This window comes from Bubalus kerabau, chromosome 1 (genome assembly GCF_029407905.1).
Source record: "Bubalus kerabau isolate K-KA32 ecotype Philippines breed swamp buffalo chromosome 1, PCC_UOA_SB_1v2, whole genome shotgun sequence".
Taxonomy (NCBI): Eukaryota; Metazoa; Chordata; class Mammalia; order Artiodactyla; family Bovidae; genus Bubalus; species Bubalus kerabau.
In genome coordinates, this window is record NC_073624.1 from 33,925,190 (window position 1) to 33,937,387 (window position 12,198).

Consider the following 12,198-nt stretch of genomic DNA (forward strand, 5'->3'; position numbering starts at 1 on the left):
TGAAAACAAACACAATGGGCATTGTGAGAAGCCTGGGGGAAGCCGGGTCTCAGAGCCTACTTGAGGCATCCACAGTCTAACGGTCCCATCACATCCATGCGGTTTCTGAGGGCTGTGCTGGGGAATGAGCTTACTCATAATGGCCAGGCTCATCTGACCATGGTGCTGACCTTGGGATTCAACTGATCTCTGCTAAGATGAACAGAACTCCCAGGATAAAACACAGGCTAGAATTTGAGCACCTTTTTCTCTCTTTTCTTGGATGAATATAATTATTTACTTAGTTTTTTTTAGTTTTTATTGGAATATAGTTGATTTACAATGTTCTGTTAATTTCAAGTGTTTACAGCAAAGTGAATCAGTTATACATATATATTGACATATTTCCATTCTTTTTCAAATTCTTAGGTTATGACAGAATATTGAGTATAATTCCCTGTGCTATACAGTAGGTCCTTCTTAGTTGACTATTTTATATATAGTAGTGTGTGTATGTTAATTCCAAACTCCTAATTTATCACTTCCCCTTCGATCTTGATGGCCCTTCATAACATTTGAGAATCAATCTCACTATATTAAAACTGTAAACTCTATTGCTAGAAAGTGCAGTCAACCTATTCTATCATCAGTAAATGAAAGGAGTTGGTGTTCATGGATAACAACTTTGTTTTTCCATGTGTTCCTTGTAGGTTGATCCATGGCTCATATGTCTGGATCCCTTCATACCTCCTTTGTTGTCCACTTGCTCAGTCATGTCAGACTCTTTGTGACCCCATGGACTACAGCACACCAGGCTTCCCTGTCTTTCATCATCTCCCAGAGTTTGCTCAAACTCCTGTCCATTGAGTCGGTGATGCCATCCAGCCATCTCATCCTCTGTCATCCCCTTCCCTGCCTTCAATCTTGACCAGCATCAGGGTCTTTTCCAATCAGTCAGCTCTATGCATCAGGTGGCCAAACTACTGGAGCTTCAGCATCCATCCTTCCAATGAATATTCAGGGTTGATTTCCTTTAGGATTGACTAGTTTGATCTCCCTGCTGTCCAACGGACTCTCAAGAGTCTTCTCCAACACCATAGTTTGAAAGCATCAACTCTTCAGCGCTCAGCCTTCTTTATGGTCCAACTTTCACATTCATACATGACTACTGGAAAAATCTCACCTTTGACTATACAGACACCTCCTATTACAAAGCAAAACCTCAGAAATACACTTCCAGAGACTAAATGCCAAATTCTATAACATAGTGAAATGTTTAAAACAATAAGGATAATATTTTATACATCCATTTCTGGAAAATAATGCCATTGTACTCTGGTATAAATAACTGTTCTTCTGGGTAAACTTTGTCTTCAAGTATGAATGCTCATGATACTTCCCTGCAGCTCCCAGGGAAAAAAAAGCACACTGTAATTTTAGCTCAACTCCTAAATTGATAATTACATAGATTTACATAAAAGGCACATTTAATACAATCAAATTGTTTCTTATAAGGCATAATTGTGTAAAAGTGCTTCAAACTTTGCTTTATTGTTTATTGGCACAATGAATGGATATTACTGGCTGAAGTGTCTTAGTAACTGTGCCCAGGATCATAGAAGATGTGACCACAGAATTGATGAGAAATGAAAATTCTTTGAAGTGGGGAGTGAAGATGGGTGGGGAATGGGTAGAATGGAATAGAATACATTTTAAAATTCCTTTTTAAATTATATGTATACTTCAATACATAAAACACATATAATTGAGTATAATTCACAAGCACCAAAATTATATTGTCTTCACTCATATTCCTGAGCCAGCCAATTTCTTGCCAGGATATAATCACTGTTACCTCTGTCTTTCAGAACTTCAAGATAAATGATATTTAACAATATTATTTTTTTAAAGTGTCACTTTTGGTTACAAATGTTTAGAGCAAATGTTTACTTTGAAATATGGGAAGGTATATTTTAGCATTAAAAGACGTGTTTGAAAATGTCCAAGCAAAGGAAATTATGGCATTGTTACAATTCTGGAAAACATCTTGAGCTGTAATCTGGTACACCATTGTGTATAGGTAAGGCTATTTGGGGATCTCGTCTTTCACTGTAATGGTCCATGTACCCTACAGTCTAGGGTCAGACATACATGTTTCTAATCATATTCACTAAGTGTTTCATTTTGAACACATGCTATTACCTCAACTTTCTCAAGATGCCCCCAAAATGTGTATTAATCAACCATGTATAAATTGATCCATAAGTGGTCAAATAAGAATAATTTACAATTAATCAACATTTAATTACTCCCATATTATAAATTCTTTGTCTGTGTGTGTGTGTGTGTGTGTGCGCTCAGTGGTGTCCAACTCTTTGTGACCACATGGACTGTAGCCTGCCAGGCTCCTCTGTCTTTGGGACTTTCCAGGCAAGAATACTGGAGGGGATTGCCATTTCCTTCTCCAGAGGATCTTCCTGACCCAGCGATCAAACCCATGTCTCCCATGTCTCCTGCACTGCAAGCAGATTCTTTCCTGCCGAGCCACTGGGAAAGCCCCATAAACTATCAATTCAGTTCAGTCATTCAGTCGTGTCCAACTCTTTGTGACCCCACAGACTGCAGCACGTCAAGCTTCCCTGTCCATCACCAATGAGCTTACTCAAACTCATGTCCATCGAGTCGGTGATGTCATACAACCATCTCATCCTCCGTTGTCCCCTTCTCCTCCTGCCTTCAATCTTTCCCAGCATCAGGGTCTTTCCAATAAGTCAGTTCTTCCCATCAGGTAGCCGAAGTAGTGGAGTTTCAGTTTCAGCATCAGTCCTTCCAATGAGTATTCAGGACTGATCTCCTTTAGGATGGACTGGTGGGATCTCCTTGCCGTCCAAGGGACTCTCAAGAGTCTTCTCCAACACCACAGTTCAAAAGCATCAATTCTTAGGTGCTCACCTTTCTTTATAGTCCAACTCTCACATGCATACAGGACTACTGGAAAAACCACAGCTTTGACTAGACGGACCTTTGTTGGCAAAGCAATGCCTCTGCTTTTTAATATGCTGTCTAGGTTGGTCATAGCTTTTCTTCCAAGAAGCAAGTGTCGTTTAATTTCACGGCTGCAGTCACCATCTGTGGTGATTTTGGAGACCAAAATAATAAAGTCTGTCACTGTTTCCATTGTTTCCCCATCTATTTGCCATGAACTATAAATAAAGCTTTTTAAAGATTCAAATGTTTTATGACAATGGCACCATTCTTGAAATTGAATCAAAGGCACATGCACACACACCTCTAGTTTTGATGCTGCCTTCTTTGAATTCTTTTCAATCCTCACCTCTCTCATCATCCCATGAACATCCCATGAACATCCCATGAACATTGTTCAATCCTGTGCTGTGCACCCTAATCATAGGCACTTATTAATTTTGAATGTGAATATATCAACAGTGATTGTATACAATGCAAATGTGGTCTTGTATATTTATAATAAATAAATATGGATAACACCCTAAGATGCTTAATACTGATCTCCTACACATTAATTTTAAAAAATATCCATCTTCCTAAATGTGGTGCCACACACATGTGTGCTCAGGAATAATTTAAGAAAACACATTTATTGTACCGCCTTCTTCTACATTGTACTCAGACATCTTAAAATCAATTAACTTTCCTGAATCTGTGAATATAATATTTCCACTTCTTCCTTACATAGTTTCTGGAAAAAGCAAGTCAACTTATACTCGAGAGCAATATGAAAAATCAAACTAGACTACATGAATGTGTTACAGTTGTGTGATAGTCACATCACAGAATCAGAGTTTCCACAATGGAAAGGCTTAGGGAATTGCCTGCAGCCACCTCTGCAAGATTATCAGAAAGCTGAGCTGCAGCAAAGCTACCATGGTGCGCTGTGGGTCACTGAGCGAGTCTGTGGCAAGGGCTGGTTCTTTGCCCTCAGACACCCCCCTAACGCCAGTGTCATGGAGGGAGTGCCTCTGCTCTCCTCCTCTACTCTGCTCTTCAGGTGATCGTCTCCGCTTCTATAGCTACCATCTCACCATGCTCTGCCCATGGCTCACAACCCTGTGGAGCCTTGGTGTCCTTCCCACATCAGAGCTTGGAAAGGCCGGCCTGTACCCAGAGTGGAATGGACAGAGGGCTCCATCCAGACAACCCTTCCCCACAGAAGGACCCCAGTCACTCATCGTTTACCTCTGAGCCACCCTGACTTCAGCAATGACACAGCTCCAGATTCTAAGTCCATGATGGACCTGTCCAACATACCATTTCCAACCCCAGTGAAGACCCAGTACAGATCAGATACTCACTAAGCAGATGTTGACCTGAATTAAGAGAACTACATTTTTCTCTTCTCCTCTCTTCTATTTTTTTAATCTTTCTTGTCTTCTATTTTTATTGCAAAAATTAATCATTACAGTGGAGAGGAAAACAGTCTCACACTGGAAAAACTAGGGCAGGGTACCTCCACAAAGGAAAGATACAAAAGGATTCCCCCTCTGCCCCAGGCTTCACCAGTGAGATAAAGTCTTCTGAGGAGCCCAACCCTTGCTCTCTCAGAAGGAACCTGACCCTCCCCTTGAAATGGCTTCCTTGATATACTCTCAGACAAGCTTTACTCTCCCCTACTCCGCTTAGCTCAGAGTCCAGAGGGGGCTAAGTGTTCCCTCAGCTACCTTTTTTTGTTTGTTTTGTCACTCTGGACCATTATTTATTTATCCTTATCATCCTTAAAAATGAACACAAAACCCCAACCTCCACCCCACTTCAGCTTTCCACCCTCTGTGTTGCTTTAGAGTCAGTCGTCCTGGCCCCAGAGCCTTCTCAGAAGGTAAAAAATCTGCCTGCAATGCAAGAGACCCAGGTTCAATCCCTGGGCTGAGATGATCCTCTGGAGAAGGAAGTGGTAACCCACTCTACTATTCTTGCCTGAAGAATTCCCATGGGCAGAGGAGTCTGGCAGTCCACAGTCAGACACAACTGAGCGACCAACACAAAGCATCAATGTCTCACTTATTCCCACTTCAAGGAGACTTTGGGGCCATCGTGTAAGACACTCCCCAGAGTAGCCTCCAAGCTCCTACATTTCTTCAGTAACAAGTGTCCTCTTTGTCTATAACATATCTGGTCATCCCAGAGAAGCCGACGTCAGATTCTTAAGAAGTCACATGTTCCAGCGAGCCATTCTTTGACACTAACTCTCATTTTTCCATCTTCTTTTATCTTTCCCACTTCCACTCCCTCAGCTCTGAATGGCCTTGTCATATGGCCCCATTGCACCCCTTCCTTTCTCCATGCCTCTCAGGGCCAACTTCCTTCCAGCTCAGATTCCAAAGCTCTCTCCAGCCATGCTGTCCCTCCTCACCCTTCTCCCCTCTCCCCCAGACAATCCTAAGCCTGTGTCCATCTGATCACTCACTGTCTTTCCTTCTGGTCAAAATCACCCAGTGGTGCAGGTTGGCACCATTTCAGTGTCACGGTCTCTATCCTCGGCTGGGTTGTCCTAGCAGTCCCCTTACACACCCCTGCAGGAACCTCCTGTTTTCCAGTACAAGCGACATCACATCACCACTCCACTCAGTCCCCTTACTAAGCTGCCACCTTGCTCAAAATGTATTCCCCCTCCTTCCTTCCAGTTTTCCTAGTACTGCACAGATCCACTGCCTCTTCGAATTCCACTCACTACTTCCAAATGCTTTTGTGAAAAACAAAGCAGCAAAGTGTGCAGAATGAAATGAAATCATTTATTCATTGAGAATTCGTCTTAAGGACAAGTTTTAAAGTTGGAGTCACCCAACTGTATCATCTAAAATAAGATGAGTGTTTCCACTTTGGGTATCTCCCCTTGGCCTCTGAGTGTTTCTTTTCTTTGTGCTTTCTTGGGGCCTGTTCCCTGGTTCCCCTGGCCCTCTCCTCAACTCACTTGTATGTGAACCTGGAGGGAAGTTGAAGAGAAGCTACAGCTGATTAATCACCAGTGACTGGTCGCCAAAGGCCCCGGGGCTGGCGGGAGGGGTGAGGGAGAGGAGAGAAGGCGGAGGCCGCGCTGTGGGAGCTCTCTCTTACCGCATGACAAAATCTGCTTCATCTATTTGACGGCCACAGCCACTCTTCTTCAGAATCCCACCATTTCCCACCACCGCGCATTTCTTCAAGGGCAGCTGGAATGGGGTTGCCTAGCAACAGAAAACAAGGCGGGTTTTCACTGCAGAGAACACACAACCGCTCACCAAATCATTGTTTACAGCAGACCCGGCCGGAGAATTTGATTGAAGACTGGGCAGAGTGAAAAGAGTGCATAGAAAGAAAGATGCCAGGAAGCCTGCAAGGAGCAAACTAGCCCATTCCTTTGAAATAAAAACATTTCTTTTTTAACTCCCTGAAGTGGATTTCAATACAACCACATTTTGGGTATCAAACTGGCCATGCATATAATAGGGAGTGACTGCTAAGGAAAATGGAAAAATCCCCACTAGACACTGGATTCTTTTCAAAGGCATTAAGCTGGAAACAAACTCAAATGAATTCTACTCCCCTATTTAGATGCACTTTCATTCGTTCATACAATCAGTCATTCACTCAACAGACGTTGCTGAGCGTTTCCTATGCTAACTGTTGGGGATAAACACAAAGACAGCGAAGTCACAGGTCTCAGGAGTCACAGTTTGGGATGCGAGGAGAGTGTGAATATATAAGCTTATGTAACAGACCGTATTGTGAAGGTGACCTCGCTGTACAACAGGAATGTTTCACATGCGGTGGAGAAGCCAGAGAGGGATGAGAAGGCACGTCTGTGAAGCCGACTCAGGGAGAGCTTTCTAACTTGAGATGAATCTTTAAGGATGAGTAGGATTTTGCAGGCAGGGAGAGCAGCATCAACAGAGGTGCAGAAGTATGTTGAGAGCGAGTGCAGTGTTTATGAGCAAATGCACACTCTGGGTCTGTTTAGAACTTAGGAGCGACTCAGGGGCAAGTGACTTGTGTCTAACCAGGCAGCATGTGACTTTCTGCAGACATTGACCTGGACTGCAAAGAAAATGTCCCATGTACCTGAATGTTCCCTGGGGTGCTATTTATAGTACCAGGGACTATCAAAACCCAGCAACAGCCCTGGAAGTGAAATGTGACATTCAGTCTCTTTTAGCTGGGTCAGCAAGAACCACCAGCACAGCATTTCCTGCTTGCTGAAACCAGGCACAGTGGCTGGCAGTCTCTGGCGGAAGAACTTACATCTGTATAAAACAACCATGCCCATATTAAGTCACGACTGTTGATGAATCTGAGGGCATCATATGGATTACACCAAAAGAATAAATGATTATATGACCATATGCACATAGGTATAAATAATTAAAGCAGAAAAATGAAATTCCAGGAATGTACATAGTCACTGGGAGCTGAGGGGCACTCAGCAAAGCCCAAGAAGGAAATTTAACTTCCTTGATTTCTAGTTTGTCAAAGGAACAGGCAGAGCTCTGACAATAAAGGTGATGAAGATACAGCACTGAAACTGCAGTGTTAAGCATATGCCTGCAGATGGAAAGGCTTTCCGGAGACTGTCCAGTGACCTCCAGAGCAGGATACAAAGAAGGAGGGTCAGGAAAAGGGCTGCACTCCAGCTCTCCTGGATGAGCCAGGATGATACATGGCATTTTTCTCACTCACTCCTGGGAGGAAGATTTGAATCAATACTAGAAATACACAAGTCAGATCTGTAATTTGCTAGATGTAGATTAAGGTATTTATGCTCAAGTTAACTGCCCTTTTATTCCACAAATATTTACTGAGTTCCTACTATGTTCCAAGCACTGTCCTGGGTGACCAGGATATAATAATCCCTGTTCACAAGGAGGTCAGATTCTAGTGGAAACTGGATGATAAAGACAAATAAATAAAATAAACAGAATATCATATGGTGGAGAGAAAGAAATCACTGGCATGAGAAAATCAGGAAATACTTTTGAAGAAAACCTGTCATTGATCTAGGGTGGTCAGGAGATATGGAAGCAAATCCCTGAAAGCGAGGGGTTAGTGAGCCTTTCAGGCACCTGGGGGAGTCATTGGGGCAGACATGGAAGAGGGACACTCCTGGGTTTTAAATGAAGAGAAAGAGGTCAATGTGTCTGGAGATGAGTAAGCAAGGGACAGAGGAGAAGAGATCAGAGACTTAGCTGGTAGGAAGGTTGGGGAATAAATTCTAAGGGCTTTGGAGGATACTGTGAAGACTCTAAGTTTTATTCTCAGATGAGAATCAAGTCAAGGTAAGGTGAGCAAAGGAGTGGCATTCTGTCATATTCTAGAACAATCACTCTGCTGCTGGGTGAATAGGCTTCAAGATGTCACGCACAGAAAGAGAGACCAGTCTCCTGAAATGACAGGCTAGAGATTATGGTGGCCTGAGCTAGAGTCAGAGCAGTGCGGGTGGCTGGAAGTAAGCAGATTCTGGAGATGTTTTGGAGGAAGAGCTGACCGGAGTTGCAGTGAAAATAGGATAAGAGAAGAATCAAGAACAATGCCAAGGTCGGGGCTCAGACAACTGCAAAATGGACTTGCCGTTTACTGTGACATGGACAGTAACAGAGAAGCAAGTTTGGGTGAGATGATTTGGAGTTCACTTTTAAGGATGTAAAATATGAAATCTCCATAAGCCATTTAAGTGGTGATGTCAAATAAGCAGTTGAATATATGAGAATACAGTCAGGGAACCTATTTCTCCTGAAGATAGAAAGCATACAATTGGTATTTAAAATCAGAGGACTACCTGGTGAGTGAGTTTAGACAGGAAAGAGAGGAGGTCTTAGACCTGAATCGCCAGATGCTCCAAGAAAGAAATTAGGAGACTGAGAAGAAATAGGTAAAAGAGACTGAGGAGTGGTCAATGGAGGAGGAAAAAAACAGAAAAGTCTTAGAAGTAAGTTTTTTCTTTTTTTAAAAGTAACCTAAAGATACTCAAGAAGAACAGGAGAAAACTGCAGCAAATGCTATTGATAGATTATATAAAATAAGAGCTGAAAATTGCCATGGGATTTTGAACACAGAGGTCAATGGTAACCTTCACCAGGACAGATCTGGTTCAGAAGTGAGGATGGAAGCCTGATTGGAGTACAGCGAGTAATATGTGGCTATTTGCAACTATTTGTATATAGTTTATGTGAAAAGTATGGTCTCACTCATGCTTAACTAATATTTAGTTTGCTTTGTAAAAGTCAACTTAAGCCCCACTTCCCGACCCCCGCCCCACCCCCGTTGTTAAGGAAAAGTCCCTGGACCAGATTGACTGGCAATCTCAGTTTTCTGAACAAGAATCTGGGCACAGAACATGCAAATCTGGAAAGCAGTAGTAACAGCATAAACCTGGGCACAAATACTACCTCCTAACTTCCAGATTTTGGGACCCCTTGACATTTCACTTCCTGTCTCTAAAGAGGGAACATGCTGCATAGGATTACATGAAACGACAGAGGTAAAGCATTTCACCAAGCTACTAGCATGGTGGTTTCCCCATTACCCTTTTCCCTCTTCTTTCACCTTTTTCCTTCTCCTAGCAAGGTTACTGACTTGTTAAAGCCGCAGAATCCTCAGATTCCATGAGTTTTGGGGAATTCATGGTAAAAGAGTGATTCTCAAAATCTATCTTAACACAGATGATCTTATGGCAGAAAATTTACCTGTTTTCTATGGTGTTTACCTATTTGAGGTGACATTAGTGGTAAAGAATCTGCCTGCCAAGGCAAGAGGCTCAAGAGACGTCGGTTTGATTCCTGGATCGAGAAGATCCCCTGGAGGAGGAAATGGCAACCCACTCCATTTTGCCTGGGAAATCCCATGGACAGAGGAGTCTGGTGGGCTACAGTCTGTGGGGCTGCAAATGAGTCGGACAAGACTGAACACACACACATACATATGTGATCTTCCCGTATGTATAAAGTGAAGCCACTTAGTCGTGTCTGACTCTTTGCGACCCCATGGACTGTAACCTACTAGGCTCCTCTGTCCATCGGATTTTCCAAGCAAGAATACTGGAGTGGGTTGCCATTTCCTTCTCCAGGGGATCTTCCCGACTCAGGGATTGAACCAGGTCTCCTGCATTGCAGGCAGACACTTTACTGTCTGAGCCACCAGGGAAGCCCCTTCTGTATGTATATACATATATAAATATATATACTTTTCAAAGCCTTTGAACTGAAGTCTGGTTGAGGAGGAAGCCATTTATGAGTTGGAGCTGGTAATATTTGCTTATTTCCTCTTCATTTGGTCAATACTGGCCCTCACACAGCAATTTCATTTCAACAACTGTTTCTCCAGTGCCCTGAGTGCACTCTTCAGGGCATTGGCAGCAGCAAAAAGAAGAGCTCACCAAAGTTTAAAAAGGAAAAACTTAATAGGGAAAATACTGTGAATTTTTTTTAACTAATTGAGATAATACTATCATTATTCTATTTAAGATGCAGAATATCTCATCTTGGCAATGATCAATGCTTATTAGAATGATGTGTGAACAAGGTGTTCTCCATTTGGTTGTTTATTACACAGAAAGGGGGGCTTCCCAGTTGGTGCTAGTGGTAAAGAACCCACCTGCCAACGCAGGAAACTAAAAAGATGTAGTTTCAATCCCTGGGTTGGGAAGATCCCCTGGAGGAGGGCATGGCAACCTGCTCCTGTATTCTTGCCTGGAGAATCCCACGGACAGAGGAACCTGATGGGCTACAGTTCATAGGGTCACAAAGAGTAGACACAACTGAAGCAATTTAGCACATACGCATCCACATAGAAAGAACTGATAATGTTTGGGATAGTCCATTTCCACATAAAGATTGCGATTCTGTTACAGAGTATTTTTATTAAGGTACTAACTTCATTCTTTCTTTTCAAAGGTATCTCCTTGCATCCATGTAAGAAAATATCTACTAGATCTGAGAACATAGCAGTATGCTACAACACTCCTTGTGCTAACCTTAAAAATACTACTCTAAATGAAAGACTGGATTAGGCAAATTGATTACAGCCATGGGCTCAAAATATTGCATGACCACCAATTCACCTTATAAATCTTTGTCCACGTTTTTTCACCTATCACTCTTCCATCTGTTAATGGCCATCTTCTTAATGACTATATTATATTAACCATCTGGATTCAGATTATGGTTTGCCAGGCCCCTCAAACTCTCAGTGCTTCACTGGAAGTCAGGCATGATAATAACCATTCCCATCTGTCTCTCAGTATGATTATGAAAATTAAAAATGAACTGAGGTGTTGAAAATTATCAGAAAACTCTGAAATCCTATATAAATGAGATTAATACATTACTAAACACTAAAAAACTAAATTCTCTGGAGAAAAAATATCATTACATTGCTGGACCACTACTATTACGCGTAGTTTATCCTTGTGTGAGGGGCTTGCAATTTCAAAGGTTTTATATAGATTTTAAACAAAGCACTTTTTATCATTGGCCCTTTGAGGGTGTATCTACTACTTGACCAAAGAGGTTTTTTTTTTATAATTATTTATCTTATTTATTTATTATTTTTACTTTTGGCTGCGCTGGGTCTTTGTTGCTGTGCACGAGTTTTCTCTAGTTTTGGAGAGCAGGGACTACTCTCTAGGTGCAAGGCACCAGCTTCTCATTGCAGTGGCTTCTCTTGTTGCAGAGCACAGGCTCCAGCATGCACAGGTTTCAGTAGTTACAGCACACGAGCTCAGTAGTTGTGGCTCCCGGGCTCTAGAGCACGGACTCAGCAGCTGTGCTGCACAGGCTTAGCTGTCCTGCAGCATGTGCGATGTTCCTGGACCAAGGACTGAACCAGTGTCCCCTGCATTGCAAGGTAGACTCAACTACTGGATCACCAGGGAGCCCAGTCAATGAGTTTTTAAATGCACATATTTGTATGAATCATTCCAAATACCATATTTTTTTTTTTTGCTCACTGCTCTACACACAAATTAAGAATAGATGAGATGATCAACAGCTTGCTCAATAAGCTAATTATTTGTATTTAATCTGAAGAGTTCTGTTGAGCATCCAATCTACTTGAAACAGTGTCTGCCCTAAACAGTGGCATTTTCTTAACATCATAATGGATATATTATTTTATTTATTTTTAAAATATATTTTATTGAAATACAGTTGATTTACAGTGTTAACTTCTGCTGTACAGCAAAGTGATTCAGTTACACATATATATATATATTCCTTA

General features: G+C 42.1%; 1 protein-coding gene across 1 annotated transcript in view; it reads right to left on the bottom strand.

Annotated features, from left to right (window-relative positions):
* The window catches only part of ST8SIA1 (ST8 alpha-N-acetyl-neuraminide alpha-2,8-sialyltransferase 1), a 171,231-nt gene that overhangs the window by 62,492 nt on the left and 96,541 nt on the right, over positions 1-12,198 (bottom strand). The window contains exon 3 of the mRNA XM_055571771.1: positions 6,067-6,176. Coding sequence (XP_055427746.1) covers positions 6,067-6,176 — 110 coding nt within the window. The remainder of the gene's footprint in view (positions 1-6,066; positions 6,177-12,198) is intronic.